The sequence below is a fragment of the Ciconia boyciana genome, chromosome 2, assembly GCF_034638445.1.
Source record: "Ciconia boyciana chromosome 2, ASM3463844v1, whole genome shotgun sequence".
Classification (NCBI taxonomy): domain Eukaryota; kingdom Metazoa; phylum Chordata; class Aves; order Ciconiiformes; family Ciconiidae; genus Ciconia; species Ciconia boyciana.
The window spans coordinates 30295545-30317331 of record NC_132935.1 but is presented as its reverse complement, the minus strand read 5'-3'; the positions used below and the strand labels follow the sequence as shown (position 1 = coordinate 30317331).

Genomic DNA, 21787 nt, shown 5'->3' with positions numbered 1-21787 from the left:
TCAGGAACAAATTAAAGCTGTTTTTATAAAAATAAACTGAGAAACTGGAAAAAGTGAAGAGAGCTGGGTTCCATCTGAGCAAATGTTGGACTGGAAATAGAGGTGCATAGTCCTGGGCTACTACAGATAGGCTACGGTCAAGTTTGCAGTATAGCTCCATCTGGAAGTCTGGCAAGTGTACTGAGTCACTGGGAGATGCTCTGGATCTGGAGATTTGTCTATAGGTCATGGCAGTGAGAAGATGGTGGGAAATGGAAATAAAAATTGAGGAAGAGGTGGGAAATAGTATATGCTCTGTAGGGCATATACTCCTGTATATGACATAGCTCCTGTGTACCTTGTTCATGTCTCCACTTTTAATATTGCAAAGTTACCGGAATACCTTGGGTGGTTCCAAACCTTGATCTGTTATCTTGCCTCAAATTGTTCATGGCACACGTATATGTAATTCTTCCTTGGCTAAGATTGCTCTTTAGCTTCAATAACTCTTCTCATTTCTTGGTGTTTACCTCTCTGATGATGTGTATATAGAGACAGCTGTCACTTCCCCTCTTACCATTTGTTCGCTATGCAAAGCACACTAAGCTTTTATAGTCTCCTCTTGTAAAAGAGGCTCTTTAGTTCCCTTGTCTCTCCTGCACCTGTTCCCATTCATCCTAATTCAGCTTTATGAGGATGACAGACCTTTTTCAGGGGAGGCATGTCCAATGACATGCCCCTGGTTTGTGCCTGGTTTTTTTCAGAGCAGTTCCTGCCTAGTAATGCTTATTGACATTTTATCACCAACAAATCCCACTCTTCCTCCTTCTCTTTCACTTCCACTTCAGATCAGAAAAAACGTATCAGCCAAGACCATGATTCAAGACTACCATGTTGCACTTTCTGCTACTAAATTTCACCCACTGTAGTTTACACAATGTTCAGGGGTACTGAACTTTTCTGTATGACAACCCCATGCTTCCAACCTGTGCCATCTGCGTTTTTCTTTAACCAACGTGTACTTTTGTTCCCACTTCATTACTATTACATAAAATAATCTCACTCCTTCTTATTCAGAAAGTCTACTAAAATTTAAATCACAATAATTCACCTTTCAGTCCAATGTCTTGTCTTCTGCCTAGTCAGTCCCTCATCCATTTTACGCCACTGGTGCTAACCTCTGTCTTCTCCAACTCGCCTGATAATTCCCTATGCGTCAGAATAACAAATATTTTTTTAGGAGTCATTTGATTTCTGTGTCACACGCGAGTCACATAAGGAACGCGTGCATGCTAACAAGTATGCTTACAATTTTAAGTGCCACTCGATGCACAACACACTGCTAATGAAAGAAGAATTAGAGCTGAAGCAAAACAAGTAGATCCTATGCTTAATTTGATAAAAAAGATTTTATCTGGAGCTGGCAGGAACTGGATCTTCAGCTAGTTTAGTGATTTCCAGTTTCCAAGAATCCTTGCAGTAGGAAGCAGCACTTTTTTAAAGGCCAGGGGCAATTAATGCTACTGAATTTTTGCAGGGAAGCTGTTTACAAAGGCAGTGAGAGACAGCGCAGCAGGGAGCAGTGCTGGAACCCAAGCGTATATGTGGGAATTTCATAGGGAAGGGTGTGAACCTGTGATAGCCATTTGCACACAGAAGCTGTTGGACTCATCCCCTCATCCCCAGCTGACATCCAAATCAGGGTTATGCTGCACATCGAGTGGGAAACCATCACCAGCGCAGCCTCCTCGGGAGGGACGCAGCCTCTCCTAACCTGAGGCGGTCTTACAGCAAACAGGCTTTCCACAAACAACCATAAAAAGCCCAGCCAGCCTGCCTCTAACCTGTAAATTTAATTTCAGAAACCAGCCAGGCTAAGCTTCCTATGTGCATGTCTGTCTGTCTGTGTGTGTATGTATACATACCTTATTTGAATTTGAAAAATATTCCTACATTGCCTGCACCTAGTTCCGGACATTCGTGCTTTTCTATGCTCCCATTTACACGGTGTCGGGGCAGGCGGCAGCAGCCCCTTTCCCCTCACCAGGCCTTCCCAGCACTGTCCCGGGTGGGCTCCTTTCCCCGCAGCCCCCGGACGCCAGGACAGCTGGGGAGCCATGCCGGGTCCCACGCGCTGCCCCACGCCGGGATCACCCTCTGCACCCTCCACAGCGGGACCCCCTCAACCCCTCTCCCCTGCGGCAGCTCTGAGGAGAACCGCCCGGGATCCGGAGCGGGCTCCGGGCGGCAGGCCGGGGCCGGGGGCGCCTCACAGCGGGAGCGGCGGGCGCTGCGAGGCAGCGCGGCTCTCCCCGCCCCCGGCTGTCGGGACCCTGCTGTCGCTCCCGGCTCGCCGGCGGCGGGGAAGGGCATGGAGTTGGCGGGAGTGTATAAAAAGCCGCCGTGAGACGAGGCCACCGTCTTGCCAGAGCCGCCGGGAGGAGCTGAGGCGCGGCGCCGGGGCGCGGCAGCGGCACCATGATCAACCCCAACTACTACCCGTGGGGCTACGACGGCGACAACGGTGAGTGGGGGCGCGGGGCCGCGGCCCGGCCCGGCTCCTCTGCGGCCGCCGCCCCTGCGGGCAGCGGGTCTGGGAGCAAAACCCAGGCAAAACGGGAGGCCCCACGTCCTGAGCGTGCGTGAAGAGGGGGACGATGGGCTCCGGGCGGGCCTGCGTCTGTGCAGCGGCAGCGCGGCCGGGTGGCGTGGCCGGTTGGTCGTCGCTCGCAGGTGTGGAAGAGGTGAGGCTGGTGGAAGGAGAGGCCGCGGCAGAGGTCTCTAAGTTAAATAAAGTCAGGTTTCCTACTGTTAATACCATTTAAAAGTTGACATAGCTTTAAAATCCAGGTTTAGACCAGCCTTGATGCAGGAAGAGCAGTGCCGGTCTGCAGTGCAGCCACGATCCCTCCTGCCTGCAGAGGTTGGAAACCTGGGTGGCCTCTTGTTCCTGCGCTCTCTTCTGCTGTAGGAAGAACAGCATGGCCTCGGTCAGGCTTTTTTCACCTGGAGTTCTTGATAAAACCATGACGATAATTAAATCCACGTTTCAAATTCCTGTCTTTTTCAGATATCAGTGGCCTTTTCTCTCCAGATGGGTACATGGTGCCACATTTGAATCATTTGGGTATATCCCATTATATTTCTAGCCACTGCTGGATTTGGAGCATACACCTCTAGTTTCCCTCCTTGGCATATTGTCAGTCTTCTAATGAGTCCTGAGGTTGCTATGAGAGTTTAGGTTCAGTTGAATGACTTGCAGTATCCCATATTCCAGCTAGAATAATCTAATTGCTTTTTAGACAGTGAAACTCTTGGCAGGGCATGACTAACAACCAGGCAATTAGTAACCTACTTATTAATACATTTAATTGATGTTCTGTAGCTAAGCAGAGCCAAGCTTGCATTTATTGTAATGCAGGTATAATTCATACCTAGCTGGAAAAGGTTTTCATTATATTTCTCTGTATTTTTTTCTAGGACCAGATCAGTGGCACAAAAATTACCCGATTGCCAAAGGACGCCATCAGTCACCTATTGAAATCAATAACAAAGAAGTGCATTACGATCGCTCCCTACTACCATGGTTTGCTAGTTATGATCCTGGTGCAGCTAAGACCATCCTCAATAATGGGAAAACCTGCAGAGTTGTATTTGATGATTCTTTCGATAGATCAGGTTAGTTTTGTTTTCATCTGAAGCTGTCATTGTGTGTCAGTGACTGTTTCTCAAGCTGCTTGGAAGACAGAGTGTGCTCTGAATGCTCATGACTGTCAGAAGGTCTCTGTGTACTGCCTGTGTGTGACATACAGGTTCCTATGACGCCAGTGCCCTGCACAACTGGTGGGAAAGGCCTGGGACTACTTTGAAAGTCCATAGGTAAAATCCTAGGGAATGGAGAGAGCTGCAAAGAAGCTTGGTGCAGGACGAATTAAGGTGTAAGGTAAACTTCTGAGCTTGCAAAAGCCATTGCAGTTGTGTTGCTTTCCAGGAGCAAGGAGGCCAGGCTTTATCTATGAGGACTGAATTCCATTCAAGCTATTTGAGATGCCCAGCAGAACATCTTTAACTGGGTATGTGGCTGAAGTTACAATATTTGAAAACCGTACCCATGTAATTTCTGATGAATGAAGTAATGAACTAGATGTTGCCACAAAGTCACGATATTTCATCAGTTAAAACTCCCTTTGGCATTCGTGAGATTTTGTCTTAATGAGGATTATAGGTCTGAGAAATTCCAGTGTTTCAGCTTTAATGTCCAAAATCTTTTATCCACTCGTTGTTATGACAACATATGATGTGCTGCATAAATAATGCATAGCTTTTAAGAGTTAGTGGGTTATATATTTTGAAGAGATATGTCTGTTCTGTTTAACAGGTGTTAGAAATATGTAGTTTATGTTGGCAGAACCATTGACGTTTCATGTTAATACTATTGGCTGTATTTCAAAGGAAAAAACATTACTGAAAGAAGTATGAAATTGCATTAGTACTGAGATAAAAAGGAAAAATCAAATGCATACCTCACTCTTTATTCTTGTATCAAGGTCACCAGAATTGTGTTATTGTTTATGGTACGTGGGATGGTAAGAAAGGGAAAAAGAAACGTCAATTTCAGGAAAATATTGAAGTCTGTGTTCCACAGTGTACAGATTTATTTCTTAACTGCATTAAAAGTTCCAATTTCTATGACAATATAACTAGAATTGACAGCTATAATTGCTAGGAGGAATTTTACTAATAGGTTGATTGATCTTAAATATCTATGGGCATGGATTTAATTTAATGGATTTTTAATTAATGACTTGGGTTTCATGAAAACTGAGGGTCAAAATGTATGTAAGCTGGACTAGTTAATACACTATCAAAACTCACAAATGACTATGCAGTCAAGAGTTTGATTACTCTTTAGCAAAGTTGGAATCTTTAATGTTATTTGAATAAATATATTATTAATGTCAGATAACACGATACGTCAGTAAAGAGATGTAGCTGTGGCATATGAGAAGACTTCTATGACCATTACTTACCCTTTTGTACCATCTCTTGTATTTGTTGGAATAGCATCAGATATATCAATGGTTGCATCTTCTGCATAAATATCAAAGTAATTATTGTTATAATTACTCAGATTTTGCACGGGAGGGAGTATCCATGCACAGCAGTCTACAGCATGGATGCAACACTGTAGCCACAAAGAGCAGAAAGTTTTGGAATGTTCTGAATTTTTTTTCAGATTAACTGCTCAGTAACTGTTGTGTTCTGATCTCAGAAATAAAAAGTGACTCACTGGAAAAAAAGTAGGTGTATTTCTCAACTCTTTGAAGGCAAGAAACACTGAGTGTTTGTTGTTACGTCTCCTTTGTTATACCATTGCCTGCAGAGTCTGTGGGTGGTGTTCCTTCTCTAATATAATGCTAATTGCAGGACGAATTCCACTGTGCATACTCCTACTGACTTGAGCATGTTTTAAATTTTTTAGGATATGTACAGTGACTAATTTTTTGTGTAAAGGAACCACCAGCTGCATAATACATACATATGTAATAGCAATCATATAGGAATGAAGCTTTTGTTCCTTTGGAACAAAGACATTCTATCTATCTATCTATCTATCTATCTATCTATCTATCTGTCTATCTATCACTCTGTCTGTCTATCTGAATTTTTTCTGAGTTAACCAGAAAACTAAGGGCTTCCTTTATTTTCCTAACTTTTTCAGTTAGAGTGGTCATACCCATATCTGTAGTTCCATCTAGATTATCATTAGTGGTAGATGAAATAGATTGCTGAATAAATTGCAAAGATGAGTGATAAAATGAATTACTTTGGATGTCTCCAAGTTTTACTTCCATTGTGTCTTTTCTGCCAGGAATACTTTGAATATTCACCATTGGGACAGTTTCTTAAACTCAAATGATTAGAGAGAAGCTTCCAGGGAAAGTGCCATCCAATGTAATTCACGTATTATGTTGAAAAAGGCCTTATTACTGTTATCTTTGGAGTTAGTCTAGTGGAAGGAATTGCAGAATTTATCTCTAGCTATTTATAAAGTCTGGTTGACTATAAGAATCTGCTATACAATTGAAGGCTTTGATGACAGATACTTGCTTTAGGAGCTGTGTCATGCCTCTGCTGCCTGTCTGTGCAAGTTAATGGATTGTTGTGGACTCAGTTGCCTGTCTTACCATACCTATGTGGAAGAAGGACCTTAAGCACTGTAAAATTACTGCAGGTGGAGGCTGGAGTCTCAAAATCCAGGAAAGAACTGGCAGCTGAAATCAAAACCTCCTAGGTGGCTGTGCCTGATAAAACCCATACCGGAACTTGGGTACTTTGGCAGCCTACCACTGGTATGTTTTTTTGGCCTGAATGGCAACTCAGATACTCTTTTAGATCCAGCAGTGACTCTGGTTTTGTTTTGAATTAGGGCTCCAATCTTATTTCTACTAGCAGAGTCCATTTGCTTTTAAAATTCTAAAAATATTCATGCCAGAGAAGTGTCCTGAGCGCACCTAGCTGGTGGGACCATTGTCATGATGCTGTGTGAGATATGTAGCTTGTAACTTCCTTACAATTAATGACTCTTTGGCTTTCTTTATAATACTTTGGTTAGATGGTTAAATCAAGGTGTTCAATTGTTTAATAAACAGTAAAGATACATAAGTCTTGTACTGGAACCCAGACACAGCAGCTGGGGAGAGACAGGCACTAAGGCTATGTCAAATGGATGCCTTCGTTCATCTTCTCACTTTGTCTGTTGTTTTTGTTGTCTGCTTGGCACTTTCTGTGGAAGTTCATCGGCGAAACAGATTCCTACTTCTCCTTTTACTGACTTTCTGATGGATGACATGTAAGGGCTTGGAGTACCTCAGTGCAGGCACGCTTTCTTACAGGGTTACCTTGATGCTATTTGCAGAATCTTTCAATTTCTTATCAAAGGAATGTGTCCCTTTGGAAATGGATGATGCAAAAAAAAATTAAAGAGACAGTTATTGTGAGTTGTGAGAGCTTGTTGCTTACCTGTCTCTTTTAACTAGTGCTTGTGGACAGCATTTCCTAGAGTACCACTTTGTGGGAAATCTCATTTACCTTTGCAAATGAGATTTTGATTATCAACTTCTGCTGAATAAACATTTATTTGTTGACTGGTTCTAAAACAATGAGGACAAAACCCAGTAACTTTAATTAAAACTAGGGGAAGTTTGTCCATAGACACTCAAGTTTTGGTTGATTCCTGCAAAAAGTTACTTAACATTTTGTGTACTGAATTTACACTGGAACAAGCCAGTAGCCATTACAAGAATAGCACAACTAAATCCCAGTGCTTGTGTAGCTGTGGTACATACCACTCGATGGCTATACTTCATACCACAAAAGGCAGCAAAGTTACATTCTTCCTTCAGTGTTTAACACATCTAGCATTTGTAGTGTCTGCATGAAGGTACTGAGCGTTAATATGAGCACTGCAGAGCTTGGGTACAGGAAATTTAGGAGTTGAGTTTCTGTTAACTTTGAACTTCCATTGTTAGAGGTAAAAATGCTTGAACAGTCAAGGGCCTGCTGAGGCTACAGTTATGCAGTGGACTGTCAGTTTTCTGCCCCTGGAGATGGGGATTTCAGCCCTACCGTAGATCACAAACAAAGATGATTTGGGAGCTCGCTGATGAACGGGCTGTGATCAAGAGGCACAAAACTGGAAAAGGTGTGTTGCAGTGCAGGTGAGGGTGGGTGGCACACTGACAGACTTCTGTCAGACACTTCTCTTTACCTGTCTGTCCCTGTAAGAGTACAAAGTTCAAATACAAACAAAAGTAATTCTTCTGCATATATATTCAGTGCTTGCTTAAAGAAAATTTCAGTGAGAACTGAAATTTCAGTTCCAAAAGCTTTTAGGAAACACACTTTATCCCTGCAGTTAGCCAGACCGTTTCAGTACAGAGATCCTCTTTTGAGCAGAGGCTTTTTTATAACATCTAAAATGTGTCACTGACATTAAAAAGCTGTGGGTTTTATACTGCACTGTTAGGTTCTGTTATAAAGCAGCATAACAAAGGTCATGTGTCTTTTTCAATTGTCATGCAGTAATAATACCTTACTAATTTAATTTCACTGTGGTTTACCAGTTCATTTTCTGGATGTGGCAGGATGTGAGGATCATAAATCTTGTAAGAACAGTTATTTCTTCTCATGTTTACAAACACAACTCACCTCATGGGTCTGGTGCTCCTTGCGCTTTTCCACCTTTCACGGTATGCCTTCACAGCAAACAGGGAAGGCATTTGTGTAGGCATAACTTTGCCAGTTTTACCTTAGTGAGGATAGATGACCATTGACATTAGCACAGATTAACAACCAGACCCCTACCTAAGCTGCTCAGCAAGTGGATGCACTTATTTCGAAACCTTCTTGTCACATTGCCATTGTTAAGGACACCCTGCTAAGGTAAAGTGAGTGGAGCAGCCATCTCCACTCAAACTGCATCACACCTTCATTTTGCGGTGTAAACACACAGAGTGAGATACAGAGTTTTCTCTCACCTTAGTTACATCCTTCTGTACAACACTTGCCCTCCCTGGCGCAAACATCTACCTCAGTGATTACACTGGGAGTCGAGAAACCCACTCTTTTTTTAGCCAGTTCTGTCTCATGCTGCTCAGTTTATGACGGATCAAATAAAAAGTGAGCTTTTTTACTGGAACTGACGTCCACGTGTGTGTCCATGTAGGATTGCTCTGTGATAGACCATTCTGCAATGTGGATGGGGAGGACATGGAATTTGAGCAAGTGCTTCAGACTGACATGACATTTTTATGTCTGGTATCAGGCACTGGTGGAGGGTGATGTGCAAACCCATATAAAAAGAGTCAGTCACTGAGCAATGTGATGAGAGTTTGCAACAATAAGGCACCAAAAAAGAATGAATACCTTTCTCCCTTGTCTTCCTGGTCTGGTTTATATATTCCTGCAGCTGGGCCATGTTCCTTTAGTCACAGCAAGTTTGAGAGTGTTGCATTTTGGTAAGTCTGCTGTGGCCATCCTGTTAGTTCCTGTAGAGCAGAAACAGGAACAGAAATGCCACGTTTCCAATATTCAGAAGTAAGTCCAGCCATTCAGCTAGCCATGTGAAAAGGATTATGCAGAGGACTAAGAGAAGAGCTGGCTGCCCATATATCAGGGAGTGAGCCGGCAGGCTCCTTTTTTAAAGCTGTTGCTTTTCGTTTCATGTAGTGTCATAGGTAGAAGCTCAGAGTGAGTCATGGGGCCTTCTAGAAAAGCATCCTTTTGTAAGTGTTTTGTGGGAGGAAAACAGCTAGCACAGCCTTAAAAATGTTCACCAAATTAAGGTGAACATTTCCCGTGTAATAATTGTTAGAATAATTCCCTGTTACATATAAACATGTAAATATATAAAAATAAAGCTATATTTTAACACCACTGAAAAACAATTTAAAGATAGCATAGTTTCTTTTATAAACTTTTACCTCATATTCTTTTTCTAACTGTTATATGGGTGTGTGTTAGTATTTTCTGAAAACAAAAACCCAAGAGGATAAAGGTACCTTTAGAATTTAGGTTCCAAGGTACATGTTTAAAAAAACCAAAGATTTCTTTTACTAACTTTGAGCTATGCAGATGTAATTTGGGATTTTTTATGTTTTAGATATTGGAGAACTTCATTCTTGTAATGGTTTCATTTACCTTTTTTAAAGCATAGGGAAGTTTCATTTAGTAACATAGGGAAATTTCATTTACTTACATTGTCATTTCATGTATTTCTATGTTTTATACTACACACTTGCAATTAAAAGGAAGTAAACACCTTTTTGTCTTTCAGAAGGTGTTGGTTTAAAGGCATCTTAGTCTTTGCATCACTGTCTGCTTAAAGTGTGCTACGTAAAAGCTACTGTCTATTTATAGATGAGTGAAGCAGGAATGTGTTGGCATGAGGTGATGCAGAGCTTCACCTAACGCCCAATCGAAAGTGTCTGCTGATGGCCCATCAGTGGAAATTATGACACTTTTTACCTTAAACTGGATTATTTGGTCTTACAGATCTATTTTAATGGAGAACTGGTGGCCTTGTCAGCTGCTGCTGTTACTGTGTCTGCATCGGCCACAGTACTGAATGTCTGTGGAAACAAGTAAAAGGAATTTGTTGAGAATAACAGCTTGCTCTTAATGTTCTGTAAAGAATACTCTTAGTACTTTATTGCTTGAGATGATCATGGATTTCATTCCTTTTCAGATTTAAGGATATTTTTCTCTACCATATAAAGACCTGTTCTTGAGAACTGCTGAATGGTTTATAGGAATGCTATAACTCCTGTCTCCAAATAAAGTGAATGAGAATTGAATATTTATTAGTATTTGGTGAATGTGAAGAAGTTCTTCCCTTTTTAGTGTGAGATCCTTTCAAATACACCACCTTCATTTGTAAAATGTAAAAATGTTAAGGTTATTTAGAATACAGGGTATTGTTCATCACAGGCTGAACTTTTCTTTAGGAAAATAGCTTGCATTCTCAGTGGTTGCTTTTCTGGCTCATTTGCTGTTTTCTTTCTCCTTTTCCACAGCTGGAGGGAGCAGCCATTGTAGCAGAAGCAGCACCAGTAATTTCATAGCTTTTTAAACAAATAAGTCATAGCCTGCAGTAAGAGACATAATTTATAGTGTTTTGTGGGAATTTGCTATCATCTGGCACTTCAGTAGCTGATCTTAATCATGACTATTTTTGTGTGCTTTCATATAGGTAGATAGTAGATGGAATTCAGGGGGAAATTAAGACATCTAAATTTAGGTATCTTATGTGGGCTTTTAAAAGTAGGTGGGTTATGCCTCTGAACTCCCATTCTAGTCAACAGAGATGGAATCACAATCAATGGAGTCCAGAGAGCAATTCAGGTCACCATCTGTTGAGTGTCTACCTTAAGGCAAGCAGAATTACTCATGAGGCTTGACTGTTCTGATTAGGGGCTTACTTCAGTTACCCAAACAGAGGCATCTCATGCCATTTTTTATAACCTAATGTATTTCACCTTGCCTCCAGATACTGCTTTAGAAAAGTACAGTTCTTCTACAGATCTTGTATCACATCTTCCAGTCCTGTCCAGGTGTATTTGGAATATCCCAGAAGGTACTAGATGCACATTTACGTGGCTAAAATAAAACAATGATCTCTAATGACTATAATGGAAGCTTAGACACAACTAATTTTCATCTGCCTGTAAGTGCATATAGCTGAAGATGGTTGCCTGAAGTGCTGGTAAAATCAGTGCAGATTTCCAAGAGGTGCTCAGTACTCTCAGAATGAAGAGCATCTGTACAGTAAATATGTATGTAAATATTTTAAATATATATGTATTTCATATATATATATGATATATATTATATTTAATATATTATGAAATATATATTTCATAAATATATATGTATATACGTATTTAAATATATATGTATTAAATAAAATATGTATTTAAATATATATGTATTAAAAGAATTGGAAGATACTTGTGTCTAATGCTGTTGCAGATTATTAATTGCAGTGCTGAGAGGTGGGCCACTTTCAGGAGTCTATAGGCTACGTCAGCTTCACTTTCATTGGGGTTCGTCTGATGACCATGGCTCTGAGCACGTTGTGAATGGAGTGAGATATGCAGGAGAGGTAAGACTCACCCCTTTTTACTTTAAAATAGGGTGTAAAATAACATTGGTCATTATCATTCAGGTGGGACAAAATCTGTCATTTGTCTGCTTTTCAAGGAGTTCTTTCTGTTTATATATCTGTAACATTTTATTCTTACTCCCATTGATTCTTACAAATGTGAATCAGGTTGAAGTAATTCTCACAGCATAAGAAAAGAAAAATACTATGTGAAACAAAAGTTTCAATGTTCTCAAACTAACATAGCTTGAAATGTAGGACAGCAAGACTGAATTACCGAGAAGTAATGCAAACTTACTAAAACAGTATTCTGACAGTATAGTATTATAGCAGAAGTATAAAACTGTGGCAACAGAAAGGAGGAAGAATGTGATACCTTGATTTTCTACCACTATAGGATTGTAAGGGAAGATGAGAACTGTAGATAATATACAGAGCTTACATTCATATGGATTCTTTGCTAGAATTGCTGTAGTTTGAAAGCCATATGGAAATGAATCACATAGCAGTAGATGACTTCTGAACTGCACTGCATGTTCTACCTGATTACTTAAGCATCTTTTCTGTGTTCTTCAGCTTTGAGATGGAATTTCTGTTCTTTTTTGCAATTTCTGTATTAAGATGTTTACAGTTTATTTTAAAGCAAATAGTAGTCTAAATGGTAATATATGGCTGATATAACTCATATATGAATTGCTGTACCTTTTTTTCTTTTTTTTTTGGAAGGCCTTCCTCATTCCTCATTCTTTGTTGCCCCAAACTCTCTCGCGTATATGAAGAACTCTAAATTCGGCCTCTGATGGCTTACTAGACAATAATGGGGGGGGGTTTAACATGTTTTTCTTTGTTTTCAGCTACACTTGTTACACTGGAATCCCAAATACAGTAATTACCTTGATGCTGTGAGAAGAGCTGACGGAATAGCTGTTTTGGCCATATTTTTGCAAGTAAGTAGAAGCATGCAACACTTCTTTGTACTGCCACTATAGAGTTTTCTATTCTTACAGGGTTAAAAAAGCAAAATCCTCTGAATATATTTTCTAGGGATTATACCACATTGAAGGGCTTGACTTTCAGTAATGCATGCTTTTCAAGTTATAGAGCATGAGTCATGTTATTTCAAATGGTATCCAATACTACACACACTTGTCCCAGCAGCTATTGTGTCACTATGTGTCTGGTGGAGGCTGTAAATCCAGATGTATTTGCCCCTGCTTTGGGGACACGATGTCAGTAGTGGCCCTCTGACCAATAGCAGTCAGCTATCTTCTATGCTTATCATGGACTGATTTCAGGGACAGATGCCGCTCCTAGGCTTTTCATGAACTTTCTCCCACGCAAAACTAACTCAAAGACAACACATGTAACTCATCCTTTTTTAAAATCCTTTTGGGGACATGCAGTCTTAGCCTGAAATACTGGCCTTTGCTCTCTCTTGTTTAGTTAATATTCACTAGAGATAGAAAGATGGACATCTGTGTTGAGATCAACAATTGCAAACAGTAGATCTGACCATGGAATCTGGTATTAAACTAGAATGAAACTTTTTCCAAATTCTGTACTTGAGTCTGAACACTTGTTTATCTTTGTTAGGCTAAAATAAATGTCAACAGGAATAGCTGTATTGTGAAATTACCCGTGATGCTGAGTTTCTGTACTGATATAATTTCTTCATTTGGATCATAATATCTGTTGGGGTACAGACAGAAGACATAGCTTACTAAGCTGGTATGGGTGATAGGTTGGGTTAATGCATTGTACTTTTAGAGTTGATATATGTTTAGATGCACATATAAAAAAACAGGAGAAAGAAGAAAACTTATAGAGCAGAACTCTTTGGTTAGCTCATGCTTTCTTCTTTACAGGTAGGGAAAACTCCCAAACCGGAGATGAAGAGAATTCTGGAAGAAATAAATGCTATCAAAACAAAGGTAATGATGTTGGACTTTTCATTATAGCTGCAAATTTTCAGGACAAAAAAAAAATCAAGAGGCATTACTTTCTAGTTTTCAAATTCTGCTATGCAACATTGCCAGAATATACTTGTGAATAAAGCCATGGGTAGCCTTTCCTTAACAACAAAAGTCCTTTCTTCGATTTACATATAAGCCTTCTTTGGCTTTAGTGTGACTTATAATTTTGTGAAAATGAGAGTCATGTCACCAAACTTTACTCACCTAAAAACTAGGCATGGAGTCTTATTCCCTCAGTGATCAGTGACAAAAGAAAGACACCTTTGGAAATTGGTCCATTCGGTCTTGAAGTAGGCTGCCTAATGGACCTCTGGAAATGCCACTGACTAGACATCTGTGTCTCAGATAACATCATGTGATAAGAATCTCACATTTCATAGGCTGTCTTGTTTGTTATTAGGACAAATATAAATCTAGAGTACCTATCTCACTTCATTATATGGTGACCTAATGCAATATTCAATAGATAGGCAGAGTTTCCATAAGAAAGGACACCAGAAGGAAGAGTATGTCTGCACAGAAATGAGTGAAGCGCAATGGTACTGGACACTGCTTCACATGAGTTAGCTCAGGTACAAGAAGTAGCATCATGGAGTTGTATGTTGTGTCATGCTTCTCTGGGCCCATCTGTGAGGGTCATTCAGTCCGCTTATCTTTACACTGCATCATTATGTCTTGTGTAGATGTGTGCTTAGTTTCCTTAGTTCATACCTTTGAAATATCTGAGTAACACTCCGTTTCTTAAAATACCAGAGCTGCATCTTTATCTAATCTTGACTAGAGATGTTGAAGAGTTTTCTGTTTGGTTTTGTTGTATTTTTTTAAAGGGGAAAGAAGCTCCATTTCCAAACTTTGATCCTTCAATTCTTTTCCCTAAATCTCATGACTACTGGACATACCATGGATCTTTCACTACTCCACCTTGTGAAGAGTGCATCACCTGGATTGTTCTTAGAGAGCCTATCATAGTCAGCTCAGACCAGGTAAACGTCAAATAGATAATATTTTACCCAATTCTTCTTAGTTACATGCGATAACCTGATCTTATTCTTTTGACAAGGAAAATGCTCACTGGATTCTGTGAGAAATTGCATGATTAAAAGGACAGTGAAGAACTGAATGCGTTAGAAACTACCTTGGGACTCCATAGGGAACCTGTAAAAATCTTCAAAGGACTGCAGTCTACAACCTAATATGTGCAATCAGCCTATTAGACACATCTCTTTATCTGTCTCTGTATGACTCCTACATTAACTAATTGAGCAGAGATTATGACCTTCTCTACTTGGAACAGCTCATTGTTTCCTAGCCCACATCAGACATCATGGTGGTTCAAATCCACAGGCATCAGAGAGCTTTATAAATCAGTAAAATCTTAACACAGTGTAGATAGTAAGAGTTTGGAGTGTGACTGACAGCAAGCAGTAGTTCCTATATATGAGAGTTCTTGCTCCCGTGGGCAAGAGACCTCTTGTGACATCAACTAAAGAAAAGAGTAGTTACCTTTTATTTCCCAGTCCCTGCGTTCCCACGATATTAACTCTTGCTAATAGGAAAGGATGGAGCTGGATGTGGCGCATACCTTTTATTTTACATGGAGCATAAAACACTGCATTACACCAAGAGCCAATGTAGGAAAGCTCAAGCCATTAACTTGTGTTCTCCTGCAACCATTTAAATCAGAACATTGACATATTTAGCTAAAGCTTATGTTAGGTTTGCACCAACAGCTTTGATTATGCAGGATTTTTTCAACCATTTATATTGTCTCAAGCTTCCTCATGTAAAGTGTTCATTGCTTATCATGATAAATGTTTGAGGGTAATCACTGGACAAATTATGAAATAAAGCTTCTGTGAAAAAGTAACCATCTGCAATGAAATGCAGTGGGACAGTCAGGTACCCTAACTATGTTGCACACTGAATGAAGCAGGAGTCCAGTGTTCTCACCTAATGCAGCTGAGCATTTACAACTTTTTGAACATTCTGCTTTGCCAATGTGTCTCTTACAGCATGCTTCTTTCAAAAGCATCTTTTATCAGAATACAAATTTAATGGGATTGGTGATTCTGTCTCCCCATATTCTAGACGGCATCACATAACCAATAAAATTATGGAAGTGTTGTATCAGGTGCTTGATACCCATGTTTCTGGAAGGTATACCAGCTAAATTTTCACAAACAGGAGCAGCATCAGATAGCTATAATTTCTTGTTAATTTGAAAGCCTTCTTGGTCACTTACCATAAAGAAGTGTTGCTTGTTAATCCTCATTCCCCCTCAATCCCATTTATAGAAATGTGAATGCCCTCTTTCATCACATTTCAGCCTATGATTCTAGTCATATCACACAAGCCAGTTTTCTCATCTGAGATTATTTCTCTACTCAGCAGACTATAATGATACGACACCACAAATTTCAAGACTCAGGATAGTGAGAACATGAACATTAACCAAGTGACTGACATATTATGTAGATATTATATGTAGACACATAACTTTTCATTTTAGGTTCTCAAGGTGATAAGGTGTTTCGTTGTGTTGATTGATGTGCATGTATCACAAAAAAAAAATATATTTTCTAGTACTTCATATTTATGTGGCTCTTCATCTTTTAAAGAATAGAACTCAGGTATGATGGGAACCTTAGCTGGCAAGAGATGAAATATGGTAATGTATTCATGTAACTTATAGCTTAGTTTTCACAGCTTATTGAATTGATCTGCCTCCTGTTTCCTTGCCCATCCAAAAATTAAAATATGTGGGCTATTTTAAAGCTGGTACTTGTGTGAAAAATACAAATATGGTCTGACTGGTTTCCACAAAATAAATCTGCTTAGAGGTTTATATTACAGAAGATCAACTACAGATTTTGTTGCGAAAAGTGTAATCATTACTGAGCATCTCTGATTTAAAATGCATTTTTAGAGGAATAACAAATCATATCATTGATCCAGCTTCATGAAAAAACTTTTTGATCAGTGCTGTATTTGGGTCATGGCCTTTTTTTCAGCTTATCTAAAGTTAGTGAGTTTTGGGAAACATACAGACTGTTCTTTAACTGGCCCTACTGTAGAAAAAATGGAGCATTTAAGGTAAAAAGGAAATTACTACATATAGATGGGATATTGGCTCTTATCCTGAGATAACCATTTTTCAGGCAGAATTGGCAGTGTATATGAGGTACTGTATACAAATACAATAGAAAGACTTTCCTCAATCCAGAGTGCCTGCAGTCTAAATAATGTATTCATAAAAGAGGATTGTGTTACCAATTTTTTCTAATCCTAGAAAGTGTACTACCATGGCAGCCTCATTAATAGTAATTATTTTAAGTGCGTGTGCATTTACAGTGGATCGCTTGGATGCTTTGGAGCCGGATGGTAATAGTATATTAGCCACAAGGATAAGTGCAGTCACTACGAATCAGTACTCCACAGGAAAAATCAATTCACCAGAAATCCCTGTGAGATGTAGAGTGGGTGGCCTAGCTGCTCAGATTACTTTTAATGAAAGGATAGGAATTTAACTGTGCAATAACTCTGTCCAATTGCAGACTAATTTTTTCACCTTTATGTGGCTATAGCCTGAATATATGTTGGGTTTTTTTTTTACTGAGTAGGGCAGATCTTCCACAAATAATAATAAAAACCAGCAATCTCTTCTCCAATAGTACTTTATCAGTATTAACAAAACTGATGAACTATTTTCATCTCTTACTGTTCCCATACAAATTATTCTTCATCTGAAATCTGAAACTTAATTTCAGATTAATAATCCAGCTGATGCACATTATACTGGTTATAAACGTGACCTCATAATTGTTCAGACAAACTGAGATAGCTGGCTTTTCTGAGCCGTATAGTGAAGAGCAATGTTGAGATGCCTGAGCTAGCTCAGTCCATAAACTGGAATTAGTATAGTCACAGTGAACCCAGCTTTTGCAGCCCAGACAGAAGTTCTGCTTCTGTTGGACTTGAACTCTGTACTGTAAAAGATAGGTACATCAGTGTATTGAAGCTAGGTGCAAACAAAGTTGTTGTGTGCCATGCGTGGGGCTACATTTTCAAGTATACACCTGGGAAAATGTATGCATCCTTTTCATAGCAAGCGATTCAGACAGGGAAGTATCAAGTGTCTGAATCACAGCTGATACGCTTTCTGTCTGATGTTGTGCATGGCAATGACAACAAATGAACATAATCTATCTGTAAGTGGGTATATGCGTTGCATCCTTTGAAAATCAGAAAGCAATTCTGAGGAAGAGCATTATACAGTTTTGAAGAGTATGGGCAGAGCTCTTCTTACGGCATCCCTCAAAAAAAACATACCTTGGTTAAAAAAAAAAAATGGCCAAGGAGAGTCAAGCTGCAGAGCCTGTTTACAAACCATTTGAGACCCTGACCAAGTCATTATCCAGATTTACATTCCTGTTATTAATAATGGACTTTTTTGTGTCACTGCAGCAGAATATATCCTCTGCTACAGACCCACCACAGAAATGAACAATTAGTTTATAATTTAGCCTTAACACCTTGCAATTCCAGAGGCTTCTTAACAATCAGACACTAAGACAGGGTTAGAGTAGGAGACGTTCATTAGGGCATAGGCTATTCTATTCGCATTTTCTGAAGACTTCCCACAGTTTCTGTGGCTGTACACAGTTCTGTAGACAGTACATAAATGACAGTACTTTTCACAATCCCATTCAGATAGGACCCATTTTTTTCTGTCTTGACTATTTCTAAGAATATTACTGCTAGGAAAAGAACATGAGTACAGTTCTCGTGGTGATGGGGTGAAGGACATCTTCATAACTTTGAAGGAGACTCTCCCCAACTTCTGAGGCTGGGCCAGCCTCCTTGGTTTAATTGTTGGGCTGTGGATTTGATCCCAAGGGATTTCCATCAGGACACTTTGATTTTTGCTCTCCTGCAGATGGCGAAGCTCCGCAGTCTATCCAAGAATGCCGAGAATGAACCTGATATCCCCCTGGTTGATAACTGGCGCCCGACTCAGCCTCTGTATTTCAGGATGGTGAGCGCATCATTCCTCTAGGACCTGACTCAGGTTGGGTGTCCCTGAGTGAGGCGACCTCTAGAACTAAGAGATGCTTTTGTCCTATGTCCTCTATTGCATTTAGACAGAACTCCAGCTGTAGGTCCAGAGGCTGAAACTTTGAGTCGTGATATGTGAATTTCACTTTCAGAGGATAACATTTACTTAGGCAAATCCTATCATTAAAATGGAAGTAGAGAATCTGTTTGGCTTCATAACTGCTTTAACATTAGCTTTTGCTAATTGTACAAAGGAAGAAAGAAGATGCTACTAACAACTACAAAAGCATTTCCTATTGCCCACATGTCCCTTGATGCTTGCCTTATTCAATGCTAAATCCATTGCAGTTAAGTAATTGTTTTCAGCATAAAAACATATTTTTCAGTAGTTGTTTTCAGCATTATCCATATCCTGCTCTGAGCTGTGCCAGTTAATGCAGAAGGCATTCCTGGAAATAAATGAGAGCGCTCTTTTGGTATTTGATACTCACATGATATATGAAAGGATATAAAATTGCTTCATAACCATTGATAAAGAACTAAGCTTTTAACTTCTTAAAACAATGGACAGGTGAAACAGGTCTGTTCGTAAAATTGTATTCACGGAGTTATACTTAGTTAAAACTATGGAATGGGGGAAGAGCTGTTTCTGTTTGTGTCACAACTGGTTGTCCATATTAAAAGACTAATTTGCGTTTTAATGTTGTAGCAATCAAAGTGACATGGATTTTGAGAACTTGGTCTTCATATCCTGAATATGTATTTTCTCCATGTATGCAAATGGCTTTTCTATGTAAAAAAGGTGTTAAGATAGCAAGAGTTCTTAATCTTTTTAGTGTTTTTTTTGAGGCAGATTCTCATTTCATGTGCAAATATAATTGATCCTGCTGTCAATGAGATTTGTGCATAAATATCTGAAACCACAGTTTGACTCTCCTGATCAAAATGCAGTTGACCAGTGTGTTCTTGACTCTTGTTTTGGCATAAAGAACAATGAAACAGGATTGTAAGCCTATACTTGAAATAACAGTATTTCTGCATTAAAAAATCCAAAAATAATAAATACATTTACTTAAGAATTTTTGTTCTGTATGTTTTTTCCCAATTTTAGAAACATGTAAAAATAACAGAATTTTAAAGAAAGACTTGTCACTGTCCTCTGTAATACACCTTCATGGAAATTGATAGTGGATGGTATCTTTTGCAGATGTTTGTTTGAACTGCGAGAGCACACTGATAATATTTCATGTGACTGCAAGCAAGGAAATAGCATCTTAAATATGCTACATCACTGAGACATCCACATCTATTCTTTTAGTGAGATCACCCTATTCTGACAATGGCTCTCTTTTAATGTCATATGAATCAACTCCTTCGCAAGTTGATTGCACAGTGGAAAAGTTCAATCTGTATCTAAAACCATTAATCTGAATGGTAATTTACATTGAGCTCTGGAATTATAAAGCAGCTGCTGCTCTGGCAGCGGCTGGACTCTTAGCTGCCACTCTTAGCTCCTGCTTAGGGCAGGAGGATGTTGCTGAGCTTGGTGATGAGACAGGGGTTGTGCTCCCTGTCTCCAGGTTCCCCACTGTGAAAGTTTCTGGACCATGTCCTCACTTTACTTTCTTCCTTCAAATAGGTAGTGTTTTGGCTGGGAAATTTAATTTAGTCATTGTCAGTATTTCCCAACTAATTTCCCAGATGGATTGCATTGTGCTGTTCGTGTTTGCACTTTTCATTTGTAGCCACATTGTGAAATTATTCAGATGAGTTAACATCTGTTTATGTTGCATGCACATATTGCTGACTTTGACACAGATTGTCTTACATGTACATACTTCCACTTACTCAGATGGATGACCTGCACCAATAAAGCCTCTGCAGGTCCCTATACTTGAAAACATATTTTTTTTAAAATACTTGATTAAATGTAATTTCTTCCCAGCTCAGTCGTTCCAGGACAGTGCAAAGCATCGCTTTGTGTTTGACCACCAGTACCCAATACAGTGTTACCTGTAGGGTTGTGCTTTATAATTCAGGGGAAGGTTTAATCCATAAAGATTCTGTTTTCTCATAAACTTCTAAGTAAATATCCAAAACAACATCAGGAAGTATTCTGTATCTGGTAACTGATGTAATTCTGAACAGGAATGCAAGTCACAGAACATCATTGACCATGCAGGACAGGGTTCTGATAGAATACCGAGTGCTGCCTGCCTTCAAGTGAAAATTGGCAATTTCCTATGCGTGAAAATATGAGAAAACAATACTAAACACCTTTCTACTTTCTACTTGTTTTTCTCCAGTCAATTCTGCAGTATATATCTGCTTATATGTTGGTTCATTAGAAAAAGGAATTTTGAAGCAAAAATTATTTTTCTAAAATGCATTATTTGCTGTGAATTACAATATAAGTTATTTTATAATGTGCTTTATTAAGCTAAGTTGCATATTTTATAGCTTAGAGGAGGCTTTATCTTTCTTGCAATTTATGGTATTGCAAATCTGCAACATGTAATCTCAGGGGTTTTTTAATGATACGGTGGTTTCCCAGGCACACTTTGCAAAGGAGCTGTCTGGGTTCTGTAAATGAAGCTGAGGTAAGCCTCAGCCTCTAGAGCCATGTTTATTAACTTTTAAATGTAAAGTCGAAGTAATCTCTTTAAAGAAAGCGTCATCTGACTTTTTCATGCAGTTGGTTTCATAATATCTGTATTTATAGGTAGTAAAAGGTAGACTAAATTAGGCTCAGGACTGTTGTCAGTTGCAGATAGGAGGAAGCATGTGAATATGGGTTTTGGCGGTTGTTTTGCAGACCGCTTCCAATGTTTAAGGGACTGTCTGAAGTAATGATGACAGATTGAGAAAACAATAGTTCAGCAGGCATCGGAAAAAAGTGGAAAGCGTAGGAGTAGAAGGAAAACAAAAAGCCAAAGAATGGGGGGCACTTCAGGGACACTGTAGATTGAGCTGTAAACTGAAAGTATGAGGAGATTAGGGAGAGTTTTGAAGGCAGCAAGGGAGGAAATGTGGGGTGCTGTGAGTCAGCGTTTAGAATGCGTTCATGTCTGATGCAATTTTCTTTTCTCTCTGGCTGTGTTCATTGTTATTTTAC

General features: G+C 39.4%; 1 protein-coding gene across 1 annotated transcript; it reads left to right on the top strand.

Moving 5' to 3' along the window:
• The first annotated feature begins 2398 nt into the window (after window positions 1-2398).
• LOC140646874 (carbonic anhydrase 3-like) lies at window positions 2399-18673 on the top strand. The gene is made up of 7 exons (XM_072851212.1): window positions 2399-2503; window positions 3460-3657; window positions 11526-11644; window positions 12499-12591; window positions 13510-13575; window positions 14445-14600; window positions 18554-18673. The coding sequence occupies exons 1-7, from the start codon at window positions 2458-2460 to the stop codon at window positions 18671-18673; spliced, it is 798 nt and encodes a 265-aa protein (XP_072707313.1). The 5' UTR covers window positions 2399-2457.
• Window positions 18674-21787: the final 3114 nt, after the last annotated feature.